Source organism: Bufo gargarizans, unplaced genomic scaffold (genome assembly GCF_014858855.1).
Source record: "Bufo gargarizans isolate SCDJY-AF-19 unplaced genomic scaffold, ASM1485885v1 original_scaffold_2029_pilon, whole genome shotgun sequence".
NCBI lineage: Eukaryota > Metazoa > Chordata > Amphibia > Anura > Bufonidae > Bufo > Bufo gargarizans.
In genome coordinates this window covers 216,444-240,166 of record NW_025334609.1, presented here as the reverse complement: position 1 = coordinate 240,166, position 23,723 = coordinate 216,444, and the positions used below count along the sequence as shown (strand labels likewise).

Genomic DNA, 23,723 nt, shown 5'->3' with positions numbered 1-23,723 from the left:
AAAGGGGTATTTCTATCTCGTACATTGGGGAATATAGCTAGGATATCCCCCCCCAGTGTCTGATAGTTGCAGGTCCCACTGGCAGTGGGCCATTTTCCCATGCATGTGCGGTGTGGCCTCCTACACTTTGTGGGCTCCATTTTTAAGATAGGTGCGGATCTCAGAGGTCCTAGCGATATGCCCCCAATCTCTGAGATAGGAATAACCCCTTTAATACTATCATGTGTATCCACTCAGTTGGCGTCTGTATCCTGTTCTAGGATGGAAAGCTGTGACGGCACACACTAGCACCAATACCAGCAGGGGGCACCATCTTCTTTGTATACATTACTGGGGGGGTAATGGAAGAGGCAGCTCCTCCAGTGGGTTTCACCTTCAATAAGACCAACTCTGCTTGTAACATTGTATCTAATTAGGAATTACATTTCTGTAAATAAATAAATAGAAATACAATCCTGAGGTCACAGAACGCGACCGCTCTCTGTGAGCCCCAAGCAGGACAGGAACCCCTGACCACTAGTCTCATCTCAGGGAGAACGTTCCTTCTTCAGGAGTCATGTACTTGTGTCTGGAATAGATCTGTATATTAAGCTGAGGACATCTCCCAAAAATACTGACGAGAACAGCTGAGGGACGACACAGGCGGCCAAAACCAGATCACTTAAAAAGCCGTCTGACCCAGTCACAGCGGGGCAGATTACTGGTGCCATTTTTCTAGATGTTACCTATATTCCCAAAAATGGTGCTCGTGTCTCACAACTTTTTCCTTAGGAGCAACTAGGGCATATGGATATTACAGAGGGGGGTGAATGGCTCAGAACCGCTTGAATCTGAGCTCTTGCTCTGGCGGACCTGGTCCATCTATTTAAATGGTCAGCTGTAATTCTCCATTTCCCCTGTAGTGGCCGCTGTAGGGAAATGTTTCACACGTGGGGCGATCAGTTGATCAGCCAGATTCATTGAAGGGCACGTTCACTTGTGGCTGACACGATGCAGGGCAATTTTTTTTTAAGTAGATTTTGTCGCTGGTGATGATTCAGACTCATCAGTGCACAGGGTAACATCCACAATGAAAATCTGCAGTATACTTTGACATGCTATGGCTTTAAAATTTTGCACCACTGGGCAATTTCTGCTACATATTGATTCTGCAGCGTATGGCTGAGAATTGATAAAAACTCCTTTATTTTGCTGGTACTGCACAACGCTATGGATTTGCCTCACAAAAATCCTACCGTGGACCTACCCTGAAGAGGTGGATGCTGTAATGAGACAACCCCCTTCCCCTAGCTGCCTTCCTCCTAAAGCTACGACCATGTAAGAATCAGTCTGCACGGGTATGATGGAAATCCATGCCTGAATCAGGGGGCGCAGTATGAGCAGCTCTGTAATTCCAAGCCAAATAGAAAAAGTGTAAAACTTGTAACAATGATTCTGGATCAGCTTCTTTCATCCTGACTGAGTCTGGGTCTCTAGAGAGCGATGGGCAGCCTCTCAGTACCAGGCCCGTCCAAAATGGCTCAAATTCAGGTGCTACCATGTGTAACGGATTCTACCCCCCGTGGGCACACATGAGGGTCTGCAGCAGGTATGTCAGAAAGACTCAGCCAATATTAACCCCCACAGTGCCAGCAATATAGTCACAGACACAATGTATTTCATTTATAGCAGTTTGTCATATTTGTTACCTTTAATTTTTTACCCTGAAGTCCTCCATTGTCCTTGCACCGGTACAGCCGGCTATAACAATATCACGCATCGCCGGCTTGTGATCACATCGAATTCCACCATTTCAAAATTACAGGGTAAAAAAAACAACCTGTCTGGTCTACATGATCGGTCACTGCAGAAATGTGCAAAGAAACATATGAAGGCTCCTTCCTGCTATGTCGCCTGAGTGTTCAGAGATTTTATAACAAAGCAATCATGTTAATTACAGAAAGAATAATTATAGCGACAGCAAATCGCACAAGAAATCCAGTGTATAGTACAGAACTCCTGCACCATTCCCCATACTGTGCAAGTAGAACGGGATGAGTAGTCTGATGCTTGTCAGTATCAGCTCAGTTTTGTTCCCATTACAAATTTATATATAGAATTTATCTACATAAAAAGTCAAGTGACTTTATACCTGCATTTCATCCTGTATTATACTCCAGAGCTGCACTCACTATTCTGCTGGTGCAGTCACTGTGTACATACATTACATTACTTATCCTGTACTGATCCTGAGTTACATCCTGTATTATACTCCAGAGCTGCACTCACTATTCTGCTGGTGGAGTCACTGTGTACATACATTACTTATCCTGTACTGATCCTGAGTTACATCCTGTATTATACTCCAGAGCTGCACTCACTATTCTGCTGGTGCAGTCACTGTGTACATACATTACTTATCCTGTACTGATCCTGAGTTACATCCTGTATTATACTCCAGAGCTGCACTCACTATTCTGCTGGTGGAGTCACTGTGTACATACATTACTTATCCTGTACTGATCCTGAGTTACATCCTGTATTATACTCCAGAGCTGCACTCGCTATTTTTCTGATTGTAACAGTCAGTACGCTGAAGGGGAAGGTATGTTTCCTAAATCATATGACTGCAGAGTGTTTGGTGTAAAGAGAACACTTCTCAGAATGCAAAAAAAATATAAAATAACAATTGTTCTTTTAAGAAACATGCAGGGAATTCCATGAGATTTCTGCTCTGAGGCAGGCAGAATTATGACTGCAGCTCTGCATCATGATAATTAATAATTGTATTTTCAAGAAGTTGATTGCAAACTTTTTTGCAAATGTAAAAGAGAAGCATACACATAGGACTAGGAATGAGTGAACTTGTGTTTTACAAGTTCAGGTTCGATTACAGTTCCGTTACCACAGGCCATAACGGAATTCTATGACAGAATGCATAATGGATTGCCTTTAAGAGGTATTCCATTTTGCATTCCGGACGGATTCGTTATGCGGCCCCATAGATTTCTAATATGACGAAATGCGTCTTAAAGGCAATCCATTATGCATTCTGTCATAGAATTCCGTTATGGCCTGTGGTAACGGAATTGTAATAAAACCTGGATCTGTAAATCACAAAGTTCGCTCATCCCTATTTATGACTCCTCCGAGGAGCTATTTGAGGGGGATGGGTCTCACTACTAGACAATTCCTAAAAATAAAAAATCACCCCTTCAATTAGAGTCCTTGAGTCATCCTCTTATATCCGATTACCAAAAATCCTGTCCCTGGAAGAAGTGGGGAAGCTGGGTGGCATCCAATATGGCCACCAGTGCTGTTCTTACTGTTGTCAGCCAGCGCTTCTATAGTCTTTGGATACGTAAGAGTCTATTCACACGCAGCAGATTCTATTCCAGTCATCTCAATGGGTTTGTTCAGTCAGGAAGGACATGGATTTCTACAAGTCTCGTTCCGAGGAATCCGCCCTGTGTCCATGGCCCCTAGAAGGTAAAACCCGCACAAATTTTCCAATGCGCCGACACTGCACGTTATAGGAATGGAGCAATGGGGTGGGGGGGGGGGGGCTAGTGCTGCAACCAGTCGCCTCGCAGTCAGACAGATCTGATGTGACACTTATAAGAAGGAGGGGGATAGGGGGATGAATTGATGGAGCATCTGCAGAGGATTCTATGTATAAATATATATTTATATTCCCAGCGTCGACTATAATAAATTGTTTATTATTTTTCTGTATCTTCTATCGCTACATTATAGATATAAAAACCTCGCTGGAGGAGGACTAGGTCAGGTTTTCTGCCTCCAAATATAAACAAGAGCGTTCTCATTCATTGACAGTAAGCACAGATCCTGAGACATAGGAGGAAATATATTACAAAGCTGCAGAATGTTTCCTTATGTAGCGTTTACCATTCATTTACATAAAAACCTCTTTACTAGTAAATCTGCTCGATTTGGGTCAGCGATAAAAAGAGAGAAGATTTGCTATTAAGTACACTAGGAAAGCTGGGTGACGACCTCATTCGGAGCTTTGAAGGGGGGTTTCTAGGGGAGAGAACTGTAATAATAAAAAATAAAATAAATAAAATCAGAAAATGTTAAACAAATTAGGAAACAGCACTATTTCCCTAACATTGTGATCGGCGTGTTAACACAGGACCAGGAAGTGGAGAGAAGCACGGATCAGCGCAGCGTCAAAATGATAGCGGAACAGCAGAGGCGAGCGTCGTTTTTTGATTATTTTTTTTTTACTATTTTCAAGCCTTTTTTTATAAAAAAAAATAAAATAAAAAAATAACATATCTCTCTGGAAAAAAACCCTAACAGCCGCCATATTGATGGTCTTGCAATGAAAAAACGTCTCCCGGGAATTTATAAGAATGTAACAGAAGTGGACGACTCATGGATTTTTTTTTTTATCGGGGGTATTTTTTATTTTGGGTCATTGCATCACATCACATTTTATAGAGCACTTCTGCGCCACAGAGAAGAAACTCAGCTTTGATAAAAAAAACCTTCCTTAATTTAGAAATAAAATAAAAAAATAGAAAAAAATAAAAAGTCTAACAAAATATGATCCACCTTGTAGCAGATAAATATAAAACCTCTGAATCATGCAGTGAACAACAATTATTGTGCTAAACGGAAAACAAACGCTTCATTAGTCAAATGACATAGCAGAGCCGGCTGCGTGATTGATGCAGTGATGAAAGGAGCATCATAAAAAAAAATATATATAATAATAATACATTTTTCAGTATATTTAAAGGGAACCTGTCACCATGGATAAGGGGTTCAACTTGACCCAATCATGAGCCCAAAGATCTAGCAATTAAATATCCACATTCCATCTGTGAACCCTCTCAACCATTCAGCAGAGTTAAAACGAGTCATGTGACTCTTCTCTGGAGAAACGGGAATAGTCATGTGCCTGATGAGTCAAGTGGGTGGAGTTCACTTCTGCTTAGAGGGTCATAGAGTAAATGCTATTTTGCCTACTAGACTGACTTTGATAGAACACTGAACAAACGCCTGATCTGAAGTGAGTCCTAGTGAGAGGTCCCCTTTAAGGCTGAACTTGAAAAGCTCTCAAGTTGTAGTATCTTAGGTCACAGTCCAAGACATGCAATAGGCAGTGGCACAGGTTCACTAATCACCAGTATTATCCACGAGGCACAGGACCTTCCACAGATCAGCATTCCATAATTACTTTAAATAAGGTAAAGAAAACAGATGAGAAACTAGGAATTCTTCTCGAAGTCACACGGCCGAGGTCTCCACGCCCTGCGCAGAGCCCTTCACCGACAAACTACCCGATATATTGTCAGAGTCCAGTAATTCTACAATGCTATAGGGAGAACAGTCTTCCAGACCAAGCTTGCTACAAAGCCACCCGCAAAAACCCTTCTCCATGTCCTTCACCGCGTGCCACCACTCACCAAATGACCAGGAGATCTGAGTCACTGCCGTGTACGTGGCCAGAGACAGAGACACGACCACTATGATGATAGGGTAAAAAATTATTAGGAAGGGGCAGAAGGTGATCTTGTGCCAGAAAGTCCTCTCCTCGTTGTAAACCAAGAAGATGTTGTACCAGGTAATGGTCACGTAATAGAACGAAACCACGAACGACAGAACAAATACGACCGGCAAGCAAAGAAGACTCCACAAGAGGACGTGAGGACCTTTATCTGGGCCTACCGAACAAATTTTCTTCCCCTCAATCGGCTCGTCTTGTAAAGGCTCCCTAGATCGTGTAAGTTCTTGAAGTTCCTTCTCGGTTAAAGTGACATGGATGTCCACCATCTGCCCCTTCTTCTTCCCACGGGTGATTGTTCCGGTTAAAGTGACATAGCGACTATCTGGAGGCATATTCCACCCACCTGGTAGACACAACAATTAGCTTACATTAGATCTGAGAGCGCAGACACAGATGGTACATGAGGTGGGCACAAGTGTAGAGGGCTCCACCAGTGGAAGCATATTATAGCGGTCATATTCTTGTACATAGGAGTAGTATTATAGTAGTTATATTCTTGTACATAGGAGCAGTATTATAGTAGTTATATTCTTGTACATAGAGGGCAGTATTATAGTAGTTATATTCTTGTACATAGGAGGCAGTATTATAGTAGTTATATTCTTGTACATAGAGGGCAGTATTATAGTAGTTATATTCTTGTACATAGGAGCAGTATTATAGTAGTTATATTCTTGTATATAGGAGCAGTATTATAGTAGTTATATTCTTGTACATAGGAGTAGTATTATAGTAGTTATATTCTTGTACATAGGAGCAGTATTATAGTAGTTATATTCTTGTATATAGGAGCAGTATTATAGTAGTTATATTCTTGTACATAGGAGTAGTATTATAGTAGTTATATTCTTGTACATAGGAGCAGTATTATAGTAGTTATATTCTTGTATATAGGAGCAGTATTATAGTAGTTATATTCTTGTACATAGGAGCAGTATTATAGTAGTTATATTCTTGTACATAGGAGCAGTATTATAATAGTTATATTCTTATACATAGGAGCAGTATTATAGTAGTTATATTCTTGTACATAGGAGCAGTACATAGTATAGTGAAACTACAATTCCCAGCATGCTTTATTCACTTCTGTGGGAGTTCTAAGAAGAGTTAAGCAAGTGTGCATGCTGGGAGTTGTAGTTTTACAACAGCTGGAGTGCCAGAGGTTGGGTACCCCTGATATAAGCATTAAATGGTAATTCTGATTAGGACATTATACTTTAGGATGTATTGTAATGACAAAATGAATATACATTGGTTACCATCACTTAGCGGAGTCCCCAGAAATCTGGATCCTTCCTCTGTACTTCTCTCCCCGGTTTCCTGATTGGCCGCTTCATCATCCAGGACCTTCTCATTATCCGAGCGATACACAATGATGGATTCTGGACGCGGCTCCTTTTTCTTTCTCTTCTTCCGTTCTATGGTCGCCTCTCCTGTTGCCCCCTCAAAAGACACAGCTGCCGCAGCTCTCCGGAGCGTGTTCCTTAGGGGACTATTTGGGGCACTCCTATTTGGTTTTGGGGCAGACTCCTCAATCCCAGCATCGCTGGGAACGACCTCGCTCTGCATGTTGTGGAGCTTCAGAAGATCCTGGATAGGTCAGTCATCCATGATATGTGCTGCATCCAACCTAAGGGGGGTGGGGGTGGGGGGGGAGATAAAGTTATCAAATGTTAAACATACAGCAAATTACAGAAACTCCACAATGCAGTGCACGGTCCTATGATCCATCCATCTACTCCAGTCACTTCCAGAGCTGCAGTCACTGTTCTGCTGGTTTCCGGTCATCACAACTCACTGCACTGTGAGAGCACACAGAGTATTAGTCAACATGACTGACAGTAAGCAGAAATGTGGATACAGCTCTGGATGTGACTGGAGCAGAGGACATATAGGGAACCTCCATGGGGCAATGTATTGGCCTCCCAGAAGCAAGTCCTCCAGTAGAGACAAGGGCAACTTTTTTAGTTTTTTCCCTGTTTCTTTCCACTTAAAAAAAAAACCCAGCAACTTCTTCACCGATCTGGAGGCGAACACTGGTAAGAAAAGCCCCACAGAGTTCCAATGGTGCGTATTACAGCTCCATCCAACTCTGAGCTTGTGTGGAGCCATGCAAGATGTCAGCCATTCCTCCCCACCCGCCATACACATGCACACTCAGCCAAGCCTGCATGTTCTCTGAACAGATAGGAATTTGCTGCTGGCACCAGCTGATCTATCTTACGAACAAATGGATTGGACATGTTGTAATTCGACTGATCAATCGTTCTCTGCCCCGACCTTTGCCGTTGGGGTAATGCTTCATTTACCATGCTGGACTGAGCAGGCAATTATTGGGAAGGAATCGTTCCTTCCCGATAACTGCCTGCTTGGACACCTCAGGATAGGTCATCGGTATCTGACCCGACACTCGGGGCCCCGCCAATCAGCTGTCCGAGAAGGCACCGGCGTTCCTCCGAGCTCTTCAGCCTTCTCCATGCTCGCCGAGCGCAGGGCAGTACGTTGAATTGTGGCTGTGCTTGGCATTGCACTCAGCCCCTAGCTGCTCACCTTGGTGTTGTGACCGATGAACGTGTCGTCACTGGTCTAGGAGAAGCTGAGAAGGCTGTCCCGCTAGAGCACGGCTGCCTTCTCAAACAGCTGATCGGCGGGGTACCAAGTGTCGGATCCCCATCCAGCCCTGGGGCAGACGGGGCCTTGTCGGGACAGGGCCGGACTGGGGATAAAAACCAGCCCTGGAGAAAGTTGCACACCAGCCCCACAGCTTTGCGTCATTATTTACTTGTTTATAATAGGAGAAAGCAGTCATTATAAAACACGTGTGTAAACACGAATATGAACTTTGCCCCACGATAGCTCTTTTGTAGAACCCCCATTGTTCATATTATCACAGTGTTTTCCCAACCAGGATGCCTCCAACTGTTGCAAAACTACAACTCTCAGCATGCTCAGACAGTGTTTTACCACGCCCTTTGACCCGCCCCTTTTTTGTTGTCCACCTATTTAATGATTGTTGCATGCAGCATTTTACTTGACCAGCTGTTTTAGATATTCTATGGCAGTCCTCTTACAATCCCCCCTCCCCCCAATGAGCCTTTGACCAAATAATAAAAATATTTATAAAATCTCACCCATATGCTGCAAAAAATAAATAAAAAAATCTGCAATGTAAAATCGATAATAAAGATCAACTACAAACAAACATACTCCACATGAACACTTACAGTTACTTGGCTCGGCCCTTGGGGATCTCGGACGCCACTTCCACACTTTGGCCGGGGGCTCGACGGAGCTGATGTTGTGTTTTATCCTAATGAGAAAGATTTTATAATAAGTATTTGGAGAAAGGGCAGCGGGATAGCAGAGCAGGGAGAGGCTGGTGCTGCTACTAGGGGGTCATACCATGGGGGAGTAATAAAGCCCACCATAATGCCCCCCCAGTAGAAATAATTCTCCTTATAATGTGCAAAACATACCCCTTTATAATGCCCCCAGTTGAGCTAATGTTCCCATATTGTGCCAATATAAAATACACCTTCTCAGTGCCCCCGTAGATGACCCAATAGTGCTCCCCCCCTTCACTATAGTACCCACCATAATGTGTCCCAGTATAAAATTTCCCTATACAGAGCCCCCCATATAAAATACCCCTTCTTTTTAGCCTCAGTAGATGCCCATATAGTGCCACCCAATAATCTGCCATTAATAAGTGCCCCAATAGATGCCCCCAATCATGTGCCAGTAATAGGAGCCCCCCCACCATCATGTGCCAGTAGCCCCCCTTATCATGTGCCAGTAGAAGCCCCCCTTATGTGCCAGTAGCCAGAGTAGTCCCCCTTATGTGCCAGTATCCCCCTTATTATGTGCCAAAAGCCCCCCTTATTATGTGCCAGTAGTCGTCCTTATGTGCCAGTAGCCCCCACTTATCATTATCCAGTATTGTACCTATATTTAAAAAAACAAAACAAAAAAAAACACACTTATACTTACCTCCAGTGATGCGATGCAGGCCTCTACGGGCCTGTGTCCCTCGCTATACGGCTCAGGCGGCGCAATGACGTAATCGTGCTGCCTGCACCGGCCTCTGATAGGCTGCCAGCACTAGGCCGCCAGCCTATCAGAGGAACAGGAGGGGACACACCTCTCCCTCCCCTGCCGCAGCATAGACATTTGTATCGCCGTCCTGAGCATGGCGATACAGAGGACTATGGAGATGAGCGCTTCCACAATGAAAGCGCTCATCTCCTGCTGTGCCCTGCCGCCCCAACTTGTCACCAACTTGTCACCAGGGCAGCGGCCTTGCGGCACTCAGGCCTGCCGGCCTAACGGGAAATTTCCCGGTATCCCGGCAGGCCAGTCCGGCCCTGTGTCGGGACTCTGAACCTGGCAAATTTACTAACATTTATACCAGGAAACAGGTGTAAATGTTGTCGACAAACTACTTGAGCCAAGAGCTGGAGTCGTTTTTCTCTCCAATATGCTATAGGATTTATGGTCACTAGGACCTTAGCGTGACTTCTGCAACCTCTCTGACTAGTAGGTTATAAAATATATATTTTTATTATTTTCTCTTAAAATACATATACATCTTGGGAAATGGTTTAAAATTCCTCAGGGAGAATAGGATCCGGGTTCTGTCCCCTGTTTACTTTATAATGTGTATTCAGATTCGACTTGTATAGTGCAGGATATCTATCCACCTCTAAAGTCTCCGGGCTCGGCTCATTTGCCTTGTCTATCTGTGTACACTGTCCCACCTACTAGTCAGAGAGGTTGCAGAAGTCACGCTAAGGTCCTAGTGACCATAAATCCTGTAGCATATTAAATAGAGCGTCGCAACCTCCTGAGGGATTCTGTGTGTGTCAGATAAATGGTTTTCTCTCCAGGCTCGCGGACTACTTTAGATTCGAGCACGCCTTATTGTAAATTAGCAGAATCTTACGTCAGCTCAGGGGGGAATCTCCTAAGGCTACTTTCACACTAGCGTTTTTCTTTTCCGGCACCGAGTTCCGTCACAGGGGCTCTATACCGGAAAATAACTGATCAGACATATCCCCATGCATTCTGAATGGAGAGCAATCAGTTCAGGATGTCAACGGTTTTATCTCCGGCGAAAAAAACTGAAGACTTGCCGGAATGTCCCCATAGGAATGTATTAGTGCCGGATCCGTCCTTCCGGTCTGTGCATGCGCTGACCAGTAAAAATGTGATAAAAGATACAAGACGGATCCGTCTGTCCGCATGACAAGCGGAGAGACGGATTCGTTCTTGCAATGCATTTGTGAGACGGATCCGCATCCGAATTAGTCTCACAAGTGCTTTCAGCCACATCCAGATCGGCAGATCCAGCGGGCAGTTCCGACGACAGAACCGCCAGCCGGATCACACTGCCGCAAGTGTGAAAATAGCCTCACTACGGCTGTGCTCAGCACTGTACATATCATCAGAAGACAATCCCAGCCGATTTCCGTCCTTTCTTCAGCGCTCACAGCTGCAGAGGATGTGGCCGCTTCCATCGTCCTCCATCCCTTCCAGCTTCTCCAGTTTCCTAAGGACTTGCCAAAAGTTTATTAGGTGTTTAGCATCTTTGTTGCCCTTTATTACTGGAGTTTTTGCAGTGTTTTTTTTTTAGGCATTTCCAAAGTTCAAATATTGCAGGGAAGTCTACAGGAAATAGTAAACATAGTTTTTTAGGGTCAATGGCATGTTTTTTTTTTTTTAAATCATATCCCGTTCTGTTGTTTCTTGTCTCTATTTTTTAACCTCCTCTTGAAAAAATGTCAGCGAGTGTTGCTGGAGGGGGACCGAGGGGTCGGGCAGTAGATTTCTCCTCTTTCAGGATACAAGTTGAATGCGATTGTGTATGGAAGGGTCAGAGAGTCAGGCGTTTGGCCATCTCGAGTGTATGTCTACACGTCGGCGGATTTATAGCACAAGAAATGTAGATTGTGGTTTCAAAACCCATCCATGCAAAAATCTAAGCATGCGGCAGATCCACGACGTATTCACGTCAGGCATGGATTTCATGCAGTGGACTTATTCCACCGTGTCTGAACTTCCCTTATCCTGGGTCGATGGAGTTTATCTGGACGCAGATTTCATAGTAAATGTGCAATAAATCTGCACCAAAATGCACATGTCTTAGGACGCCTTCACACGCGGCAGAAGATTCTGCAACTGAAAACCAGTTCCATTCACCTTATTGGGGCTTGCAGAAATCCATGCGCTTGCTGCCCCAATCAACGAATGGAACCGATTTTTAGTCAAGAAATCTGCCGCATGTGGAGGCACCCTCACCTGCAGATTCTGACACTGGTTTTGGTGCAGATTTCATCCTATACATTGCAAAGGACTCAGGGGGGGTTTGCACTTTCAGCCCCTTCTCTAACCGGGAACAATACACAGAACAGGTTTCAGTGAGGAATAAATAGCAATAATCGTACTTTTCCAAACATTTTGATAATTATCGCAATGTGCGTGGGCTCTATGGGGGCTATTCTGATCCAGCAGATGAACATAACCCAACCGTTCCTTCATAGGAACATCTAGACCAGAAACATCAATTATTAGTGATGGTTTCTCTTTAAAGGAAGTCAACTGCTCTCCTATCTATAGACATGATGAATGCGGTTCTGGGAATTTGCATTCATTTCCACCACAGAAGAAGGTGACAATCACAGACCCAGCTGGGACCCCCAGGGCTGACTTTCACTGGAGGGTGGACATGTCTGGCTATTCAGATGGACAGGGAAGCAGAGTACGGGAAGGGTCCACACCTACCATAGAAATGCAATGAGGTCTGACCAAAGAGAAGGTTGAAGGGCGAATGAAAGAGAAATCCCTTTATAAATCTAAAGCCCCAGCTAACATCTGTTCACACTTTGGTTATTGGGCAGTTACTCCCATCAGTTCCAAGGATTTTTGGTGCCCCATGAAAGATGAGATCACCCGACAATCGAACATTACGCGGGGTAATTACTAGAAATGAGTGGTTATACTGTATGACGGGCGGATCTACTGAAAGACCCCAGATTGCTGTCCTCTACCAGAAATAAGGACTCATGGAACCCGACCCATAAACATAAGAACTCCTTGGAAATACAACCATCTTGGAGCCGCCCTCTTCTGTCACACTGGAAGCGCACATGTTCCTTGGAAGGTTGGGTGACAACCAGTATATCCATTGCTTCTGCCTTCAAAAGAGTGGTCATCCAGCTCTGCATCACCACAACACAGAATTTCTTTCCGGAGCCTGGGAAAACTTGATGACACTTTAAGGGCAGTTTTTTTTTTTAGGGGGTCTTGCAGTTTTTTGGGGCATTTAAGTTAAAAATTGCCATCTCCAGTCTATGAAAAATATGGAATGCAGGACACACATTTTTTTTGCTTCTGCTGTCTGTGTTCCTTAGGGTTCTATGGTTCTTACACATTTTGCACTGGCGTTCTTTTACCAGTAAAAAAAAAAATATAATGGCAGAATTACTGCAGTTTTTTTTTTTTTTTTGCCAGTTGTGTTTTTTTGGGGGTATTTGTTGCACAAAGTGGGGATCATTTGCAGCAGTCTGCACCTGGAATGAAAACTGCTCCAGCCCTTGACTTCTGTAGTCTTAACTCCTCTTTTGCGCCCGTTTCCAGGCATAAACTTTACTAGATTTGTCGGGGCCTGGTCCGCCCAAACACAGGTGTTAGAAAAACAGGGTCTTGCAACTTTTTTTGCCAAAAATTGGCAGAGGCCTCTTAATAAATACCCCCAGCATCTCTTACCACTGGTGTTATTTTCAAGGTGACTATAGTCTACAGAGATGATGATGATGATGGGAAACTGCCTGATGCTGCGTTATTAAAAAAAAAAGAAGCATAAGACAAAAACCACCACCTAAAGTAGGAAAACCTCAGGAATAAAAAGCGCTTGTGTGTCCTGCGTCTCATACTTCCCTTCTAACATCTGGAGCCGGTGATTTCACTGCAAAAAACGTGCAGAGAAACTGCAGATCAAATGTATTTAGTGGTGAAAGTCTATGACAGAAGAGGACAAGTGAAGAACATTAGGCCTCATTCACACATCCGTGTCCGTGCTCAAATCTGTGAGCAGGTGGTCAGTGATGCATCCGTGAAGGATCCGTGTTGGGTCTGTGTGTCAGTTTTTTGCTGTCCGTGTTTCACTGACACTGAACAGCTGAAACATAATTTTCAAAGAATCTCTTCTTAATGGTCTGTGAAACACTGATGGCATCCGTGGTTTTCACAGACCCATAGACTCTAATGGGCGTGCATCCGTGCTAAAAACACGGATGTCTGAATACACACATTGAAGTGAAGGGGACGTGTGCTGTCCATGGAGAACACGTAAAGCACACATCCGTGAAACACTGACATGTGAATGAGGCTTTAGTGTTTTTTTTTTAGGACATTTTGGAAGGGGGGGGGGGTCCTATCTTAAATATCCAGGGGACTAAGTTTACCTTCACACAGTGCGTGTTACAGCGCTTGGATTTTCTGAGCAGACTGTGCGTAATACAGAACCTGCTATCGAAGATCTCCTGTGCACGGTGCAGATATGTTCTGTGCGGAAATTGACCTGCGGGGCTTGAAATCCACAGTGTAGGATTCGCCCTTCACAATGCAAAGTGTGAGATCTGGGCAAATCTGCAAGTAAGGCCTCCTGCACACAAATGTTTTTTTTATTTTTTAATCCTGTTTACGTTCCGTTTTTTGCATTCCGTAAACGGAACCAGTCATTTCAATGGATCCGCAACGCACAAAAAATGTAAGGTACTCCGTATGCCTTCCGTTTCCGTATTTTCATTCAAACATAGAACATGTCCTATTGCCCGCAAATCACGTTTCGTGGCTCCATTCAAGTCAATGGGTCCGCAAAAAAACAAAATGCATCCGTATGTCTTTCGTATCCGTTCCGTTTTTTCGGAACCATCTATTGAAAAAGTTATGCCCAGTCCAATTTTTTTTATGTACTTACTGTTTAAACATTATTGCATGCTTCCGTTTCTGCTTGCAATCCGCAAAAAAAACGATCACAGACGTAAACCAAATGGAAAAACAGAACAGAAGCAGAATGGAAGTGGAAACACTACTGAAACAGAAAAAATTGAAAAACGGATCTGTTTAAAACAGACCTCAAAACCGAACGGTCGTGTGCAGGAGGCCTAACACATACGGATTTTGGTGCGAATTTGGTCCTCAGGCTACTTTCACACTTGCAGCAGTGTGATCCGGCGGGCAGTTACGTCGTCGGAGCTGCCCGCCGGATCTGCCGATCTGGATGTGACTGAAAGCATTTGTGATACTCATCCGGATGTGGATCCGTCTCACAAATGCATTGCAAGAACGAATCAGTTTCTCCGCTTGTCATGCGGACAGACGGATCCGTCTTGTATCTTCTTTCACATTTTTACCGGTCTGCGCATGCGCAGACCGGAAGGACGGATCGGCACTAATACATTCCTATGGGGAAAAAATGCCAGATCCGGCATTCAGGCAAGTGTTTTATCTTGCTACGGTTTTATCTTTTGCCTGATCAGTCAAAAAGACGGAACGGAAGACATCCTGATGCCTCCTGAACTGATTACTCTCCATTCAGAATGCACAGGGATAAAACTGATCAGGTCATTTCCGGTATTGAGCCCCGGTGACGGAACTCTATGCCGGAAAAGAAAAACGCAGGTGTGAAAGTAGCCTAAAACAAAGCAAAAACCATGTTGAAAATCCAGCTAAACTACACTGCCGTGTGCATGTACCCTGAGGAATTCACACACAGCAAATGTCTTTGACGGTCCCTTTCATATGAACGGAGGTCACAGAGGCACCTGCCGCAGAAAACCCCCATTCACATCTACCAAAGGGATTTTTCAGTCAAAGTCATTTCAGACCCAAATCCGCCTTGTGTGAACAAAGCCCAACTCGAGCAATGAGTGCAAACCTAATCAATTTGTTCAAATGGATAACTCTGTGTCCATGGCAACGAGACGATTGCCTCCCACCAATGGAAAACCGCTCTACTGTTCTGATCACGCCGTGTATACGATTCATGAAGTTAAGGGGAGATGCATTATAACCGGCGTACGCGCTTGTCCTGTCAGCCTGCCCGAGCACCAGAACTGAGCCAGGAGCTGCAGTGGCTCTCTGGTGTAAAGCGCTCAAGTTTTCTTCCGCATGTGTTGCTTAATGGGGGGGGGGGGGGGGGACCACTGAAGGCCACCGTCTCACAAACCAGGCCGTGCATCAAAATCTGTGACCGGCTGGCAAGCCTCGTCACAAAACAAAGAGCAGTACAACAAATGGGTTTTCTGGGTGTTCAAAGCCTCACGCACATGACCGTAGCCGGTGCCCACATTGCAGCCCGCAAACAGTTCACTTGAATGGGTCCCCAACCAGGAGATACAGTGCGGAACGGAGGCACGGAGCGGAAACCCAAGGAAGCACTATGGAGTGCTTCAGTGAGTTTTCTGTCCATTCCTCCACACTGTGCATGCGCTACTTTTTAACAATGTAGATCGCGCACCCCATTCAAGTGAATGGGTCCGTGTCCTCAGATGGCAGGCACGTGTTCGCTGCCCGTGCATTGCACTGGCATGGCCGGCACACAGTCATGTGCATGAGGCCTAAGGCCTCATGCACACGACAGTATTTTTTCACGGTCCGCAAAACGGGGTTCCGTTGTTCCGTGATCCGTGTCCGTTTTTTCTTCCGTGTGTCTTCCTTGATTTTTGGAGGTTCACCGGACCAGAAAAGTGAAAAAAAAATCAAAGTCAAGTTTGCCTTGAAAATGATAGGAAAAAAACGGACATGGATCACGGACGCGGATGACAATCTTGTGTGCCTCCGTGTTTTTTTACGGACCCATTGACTTGAATGGGTCCGCGAACCGTTGTCCGTCAAAAAAATAGGACAGGTTTTTTTGACTGACAGGAAACACGGATCACGGACGCGGATGGCAAACGGTGCATTTTCCGAGTTTTCAACGGACCCATTGAAAGTCTATGGGTCTGCAGAAAATCACGGAAAACGGAACAACGGACACGGATGCACACAACGGTCGTGTGCATGAGGCCTTATACTGATGACCTATTCTCACGATAGCCCATCAGTATCTGGGTGGGGGTCCAACGCCCAGGATGTCTCCATGGTTTTTCCACTGATATGTAAATAAACACATTAAAATCAATGGGTACGTGTGGAAAACAAGGACGACAGCATTCATACACGAATCAGCACGGTGTGAAAGAGGAGAAAGTCTATGGAAATGATTTGCTGTACAAAGGTGCAGGGGGGGGGGGGGGGAATGCATGTACCAAAACACATGATGCCACAAATGCAACCACCTAAAAAAAAACGTCACGGACAGATATCAATGCATGTATGGGAAGAAATGTAGTGTCTGCAGCCTGAAGTGGAGGAGGGGAGAGCTACTGTAGGGCTATATATAATAATAGATAGGAAATTCCCTCACTGGATGCCAGAACACAGGCTGAGCTGCTGCAGAAAACAGACGACTCCCTGTTCTGGTCAATAAAATTCCGGTGATTTTTTGGGGGGATTTAATTGTGAATTGGGAGAGCAGAAACATAAAGAGACCACAGTGAAGAGTTCTACAGCCCAGTTCACACAGCGTAATAAACACTGGTACACTGTACCATTCACAGTCTATAGCTACACTGAAACATTGTAACATTCAGTGTATAAACTACCAAACATTGTATCACATTCACTTGTATACTTATACACACTGAACCATTGTGACCTATCACCCATTGACATTGTATATATATATATATATATATATATATATATATATATATATATATATATATATATTCACCAAATGAAGAGGCAGCACTTCCAGTCATGGGTGATAGGGTGACGACCCCAAACTTTATTCCCAGCTGGGAATAAAGTTTGGGGTCGTCACCCTATCACCCATGACTGGAAGTGCTGCCTCTTCATTTGGTGAATATATATGTTGGAGGACAAGCCAGCCTCTCTGAGGAATATTGCACCCAGCGCACAACGTCTGACTGTGCTGCTGCATCATCTGTTGTATTATATATATATATATATACACACGCACACTGAGACAATGTGTAACCTTCTAGATCTGCACTGTATCACTATATATATATATATATATATATATATATATATATAGCCCCAGGACCTTGTAGATTGTGACTATGGTGCATTAGCAGTCTATAAGATAAACAGCCCTTTGTACAACACATATTAACCTCTTCCTGCCCATCATTATACACTCCTGAAATTTGATCATCTGCAATTAATAAGGCACATATTTAATGAGCTGCCTATAAAAGCTTCCTACTCCTCCTCCTGCCAATATAAAGCCATGGAGTCAGTGTGACAGTCTGCAGAGAGTCAGTGCAGTGATCTGCAGCAAGGCTTCTGTATGGGGAACAACCAGTACATAGATGGATGTGCTGCTCACCTGCTGCCATGTACAGGGGGTCCTGGGTGATGGTGAGGAGGGTGACCCTCAAATACGAGGTAAATCAGGATGTCACTGTGTCCATCCCAGGACTGCTGCTCCCTGCACAAAGCCCAGTGTGTAGACCCTATTCAGGCATAGCCACGCCCACAAGGCACATCCCTGGGCGGGGCCTGAGCTCTTACACATGACCTCATTCAGCACAGATGAGAGCTCCTTGTCTCTGTGTCATTAAAGGGGTATTCCCATCACAATGATCACAGCCTAATCTGGCAATGATGTGACAGTGATCATTTTTGTAAATATAATCTATTAGCCAATTCCCACCCTTTATAAAATTCTTCCCCATCTTACCCATTGGTTTCCCCCTAGTTACAGCCACATCTCGCCTGCCGAATGCAGGGGCCGCGCATGCGCAGATGATTCAAAGCGATCCAGTGGCTGGCCTCTACTTTCATTCATGTACTCTCACGGCGCCGGGCGGCTGTGCATGCGCTGATCTTGCTTCCTTTGTGCTAGAGCCGCGCATGCATGGCTTCGTTTTGGACGCGGCACAAAGAAATGAAGATCAGCGCCGGGCGGCCGTGCATGCGCAGATCCTTATTCCTTTGTGCCGTGTCAGGCTACTTCTCAGAGCCTCCTCAGTGCCTTCATCTGCAGGAGCAGAGGACAGGAGGCAGGATGGGGTCAGGCTCTGCACAGCAGCGTGCCTGATCCGGGGGGCTCCAGCAATGGAGTGGTGGGGGATTTATGCTGCTCCCTTCTGGTTGTGTTCATAGTGGCTGCTGCATTATTGGATGAAGGGACACAGAGGGGGGGACACTGAATGGAGGGACACAGAGGGGAGGACACTGAATGGAGGGACACAGAGGGGAGGACACTGAATGGAGGGACACAGAGGGGAGGACACTGAATGGAGGGACACAGAGGGGGGGACAGTGAATGGAGGGACACAGAGGGGAGGACACTGAATGAAGGGACACAGAGGGGAGGACACTGAATGAAGGGACACAGAGGGGAGGACACTGAATGAAGGGACACAGAGGGGAGGACACTGAATGAAGGGACACAGAGGGGAGGACACTAAATGGAGGGACACAGAGGGGAGGACACTGAATGGAGGGACACAGAGGGGAGGACATTGAATGAAGGGACACAGAGAGGGGGACACTGAATGGAGGGACACAGAGGGGGGACACTGAATGGAGGGACACAGAGGGGAGGATATTGAATGGAGGGACGCAGAGGGGAGGACACTGAATAGAGGGACACAGAGGGGAGGACATTGAATGGAGGGACGCAGAGGGGAGGACACTGAATGGAGGGACACAGAGGGGGGACACTGAATGGAGGGACACAGAGGGGAGGATATTGAATGGAGGGACGCAGAGGGGAGGACACTGAATAGAGGGACACAGAGGGGAGGACATTGAATGGAGGGACGCAGAGGGGAGGACACTGAATGGAGGGACACAGAGGGGAGGACATTGAATGGAGGGACACAGAGGGGAGGACACTGAATGGAGGGACACAGAGGGGGAGGACACTGAATGGAGGGACACAGAGGGGAGGACATTGAATGAAGGGACACAGAGGGGGAGGACACTGAATGGAGGGACACAGAGGGGAGGACACTGAATGGAGGGACACAGAGGGAAGGACATTGAATGGAGGGACACAGAGGGGAGGACACTGAATGGAGGGACACAGAGGGGGAGGACACTGAATGGAGGGACACAGAGGGAAGGACATTGAATGGAGGGACACAGAGGGGAGGACACTGAATGGAGGGACACAGAGGGGGAGGACACTGAATGGAGGGACACAGAGGGGAGGACATTGAATGAAGGGACACAGAGGGGAGGACACTGAATGGAAGGACACAGAGGGGAGGACACTGAATGGAGGGACACAGAGGGGAGGACACTGAATGGAGGGACACAGAGGGGAGGACACTGAATGGAGGGACACAGAGGGGAGGACACTGAATAGAGGGACACAGAGGGGAGGACACTGAATGGAGGAACACAGAGGGGAGGACACTGAATGGAGGAACACCGAGGGGAGGACATTATGAAGTGGAGAGATTGGAGGGACATTGCGTCCCCTGTGTCCCTCCATTCCATAATGGAGTTCATCCTGAATTCCTTTATTGTCCTATAGTAATATCGTTGGTGGATTTGGTGTTGCATTTATTCAAATAAAAATGATACTCACCTATTTTGAAGTTGTTCTGGTCCTCCGATACCTGTCCGGCACGTCCTCTCTCTCCACTTCTGTCTCCAAAGTCTTCGGGCGGCCGCACATGCGCTGATCTTCAGATACAGCTCTGCTACATCTGTCTTCCTCTACACTACCAGCACTGTGTTTGAATCACTTTATATACAGCTCTGCTACATCTGTCTTCCCCTCCCCCAATAGCACTCTAGCTGAACTGCTTCTTATACAGCTCTGCTACATCCGTCTTCCTCTACACTACATTTCATTCTTGGTGTCTAATTCATGAAACTCAGTGTTCCTCCATTCCATATTGGCGTCCCATGTGTCCCTCCATAGGACATGAAGTGGAGGTCCTGGTAGTGTAGAGGAAGACAGATGTAGCAGGGCTGTATCGAAAGTTGATCAGCCAAAGTGCTAGTGGTGGAGACAGATATAGCAGAGCTGCATCGGAAGCTTTTCATCCACAATGCTAGTGGTTGAAACAGATGTAGCAGAGCTGTATAGGAAGCTTTTCATCCACAATGCTAGTGGTGGACAGGAGACAGATGTAGCAGAGCTGTATAAGGAGTTGATCAGCCAAAGTGCTAGTGGTGGAGACAGATGTAGCAGAGCTGTATAGGAAGCTTTTCAACCACAATGCTAGTGGTGGAGGGGGAGGCAGATGTAGCAGAGCTGTATATAAAGCTGTTCAGCAACAGTACTAGTGGGGGAAGGGAATAGATAGATGTAGCAGAGATGTATATGTGGAGGTTTAGACACAATGCTGGTGGTAACGAGAAATAGACAGATGTAGCAGAGCTGTATATAAAGCTGTTCAGCCACAGTGCTAGTGGGGGAAGGGAATAGACAGATGTAGCAGAGCTGTATATGAAGCGTTGCAGCCTCAGTGCTGTTGTGATAGAGAGATAGACAGATGTAGCAGAGCTGTATATGAAGCTGTTCAGACATAGTACTAGTGGGGGAACGGAATAGACAGATGTAGCAGTGCTGTGTATGAAGCTTTTTAGACACAGTGCTAATGGGGGAGTGGAATAAAGATGTAGCAGAGCTGTATAGGAAGCCATTTAGCCAAAAAACTGATGTTAGGGGTCTGGGGAAGACACATGTAGCAGAGCTCTATATGCATCTATACAGATACATAGTGTAAGGTTTATACACAACTATAGTACAGCTATAATGGAAACAAATCTGCATCAGTGCTGGTAGGTGGGGGTTGGTCATGTTTTATGGGAGTCAAAAGCACAGATTAAGGGTCCATTCACAAGTCTGCAAATTCGTTCCGCATTTTACGAAACGGAATTGCAGACCCATTCATTTCTATGGGGCAGCACGATGTGCTGCCCGGGTCTGCAATTCTGTTCCCGAAAAAAATAGAACATGCCTTATTCTTGTCCGCAATTGCGGACAAGGTTAGGCATTTTCTATTAAGTGCCGGCGATGAGCATGTTTTGCGGATCCGCGGACATGTGAATGGACCCTTAAAGTCTACTAGCTAACATGCTTTTGGGCTAATGTATAATATGGAATATTGTTTTTGCTGCCCAGAATGGGTTTGTAAAAGATAAGACTGAGATTTTGTGTGTAAAACTGTGCATGACAGCCACGTGTTACTGTACACTGAGCTCACTTATCACAGCTCTGAGCGTTCCCCCTGCAGGGGGAGGGGCCTCACAGACACTGCAGGCTGCCAGGCTGATGACTCATCCTGTCCACATGAACGAGCACGCAAGGGAGGGATCTGTGGATGACACTGTTATGGGGGATATGTGGATGACACACTGTTATGTGGATCTGTGGATGACACTGTTATGGGGGATATGTGGATGACACTGTTATGGGGGATATGTGGATGACACTGTTATGGGGATCTGTGGATGACACACTGTTATGTGGATCTGTGGTTGACACTGTTATGGGGGATCTGTGGATGACACACTGTTATGGGGGATCTGTGGATGACACACTGTTATGTGGATCTGTGGATGACACACTGTTATGGGGGATCTGTGGATGACACACTGTTATGTGGATCTGTGGATGACACTGTTATGGGGGATATGTGGATGACACTGTTATGGGGATCTCTGGATGACACTGTTATGGGGGATCTGTGGATGACACTGTTATGGGGGATCTGTGGATGACACTGTTATGGGGATATATGTGGATGACACTGTTATGGGGGATATGTGGATGACACTGTTATGGGGATCTGTAGATGACACACTGTTATGGGGGATCTGTGGATGACACTGTTATTGGGGATCTGTGGATGACCCTGTTATGGGGCATATGTGGATGACACTGTTATGGGGGATATGTGGATGACACTGTTATGGGGATCTGTGTATGACACACTGTTTTGGGGAATCTGTGGGTGACACTGTTATGGGGGATCTGTGGGTGACACACTGTTATGGGGGATCTGTGGGTGACACACTGTTATGGGGGATCTGTGGGTGACACACTGTTATGGGGATCTGTAGGTGACACTGTTTTAGGGGATCTGTGGATGACACACTTATGGGGGTCCCTCTGTCTGTGGCAGTCCCTGTTATGGGGTTCCTATGTCTGTGTCTGTCCCTGTTATGGGGGTCCCTCTGTCTCTAGATGACCCTGTTATGGGGGTCCCTCTGTCTGTGGCTGTCCCTGTTATAGGGGGTCTGTCTGCGGCAGTCCCTGTTATGGGGCCCCCTGTCTGTCCCTGTTATGGGGGTCCCTCTGTTTGTGGCTGTCCCTGTTATAGGGGGTCCCTTTGTATGTGGCTGTCCATGTTATAGGGGGTCCCTCTGTCTGTCCCTGTTATAGGGGTCCCTTTGTCTGTCCCTGTTATGGGGGTACTTCTGCATGTGGCTGCCCCTGTTATGGGGGTTCCTTTGTCTGTGGCTGTCCCTGTTATGGGGGTTCCTTTGTCTGTCCCTGTTGTAGGGGGTCTCTTTGTCTGTGGCATCCCTGTTATGGGGGTACTTCTGTATGTGGCTGTCCCTGTTATGGGGGTACTTCTGTATGTGGCTGTCCCTGTTATGGGGGTCCCTTTGTCTGTGGTTGTCCCTGCTATGGGGGTTCCTTTGTCTGTCCCTGTGATGAGGGGTCCCTCTGTCTGTGGCTGTCCCTGTTATGAGGGGTTCCTCTGTCTGTGGCTGTCCCTGTTATGGGGGGGGGGGGGGGGGGGGTTCCTCTGTCTGTGGCTGTCCCTGTTATGGGGGGTGTCCCTCTGTCTGTGGCTGATCCTGTTATGGGGCGTGTCCCTCTGTCTGTGGCTGTCCCTGTTATGGGAGTCCCTCTGTCTCACTCTCTAGATGACCCTGTTATAGGGGGTCCCTCTGTCTGTGGCTGTCCCTGTTATAGGGGGTCCCTCTATCTGTGGCTGTCCCTGTTATGGGGGGTCCCCTGTCTGTGGCTGTCCCTGTGATGGGGGGGTCCCTCTGTCTGTGGCTGTCCCTGTTATGGGGGGTGTACCTCTGTCTGTGGCTGTCCCTGTTGTGGGGCGTGTCCCTCTGTCTGTGGCTGTCCCTGTTATGGGGTACC

General features: G+C 46.1%; 1 protein-coding gene across 2 annotated transcripts in view; it reads right to left on the bottom strand.

Moving 5' to 3' along the window:
• Positions 1–18,103, bottom strand: part of LOC122923873 (transmembrane protein 169-like) — a 30,103-nt gene extending 12,000 nt beyond the window's left edge. Inside the window, exons 1-3 of one of the 2 annotated variants that reach the window (XM_044274720.1) lie at positions 17,976–18,103; positions 6,778–7,148; positions 5,680–5,861 (exon numbers count right to left, since the gene is read on the bottom strand). In XM_044274720.1, coding sequence (XP_044130655.1) covers positions 5,680–5,861; positions 6,778–7,087 — 492 coding nt within the window. In that variant the 5' untranslated portion in view covers positions 7,088–7,148; positions 17,976–18,103. Of the gene's footprint in view, positions 1–4,297; positions 5,862–6,777; positions 7,149–17,975 lie in introns of those variants that run through there. The other variant, XM_044274719.1, reaches the window with a different exon arrangement.
• Between the last annotated feature and the right edge of the window lie 5,620 nt (positions 18,104–23,723).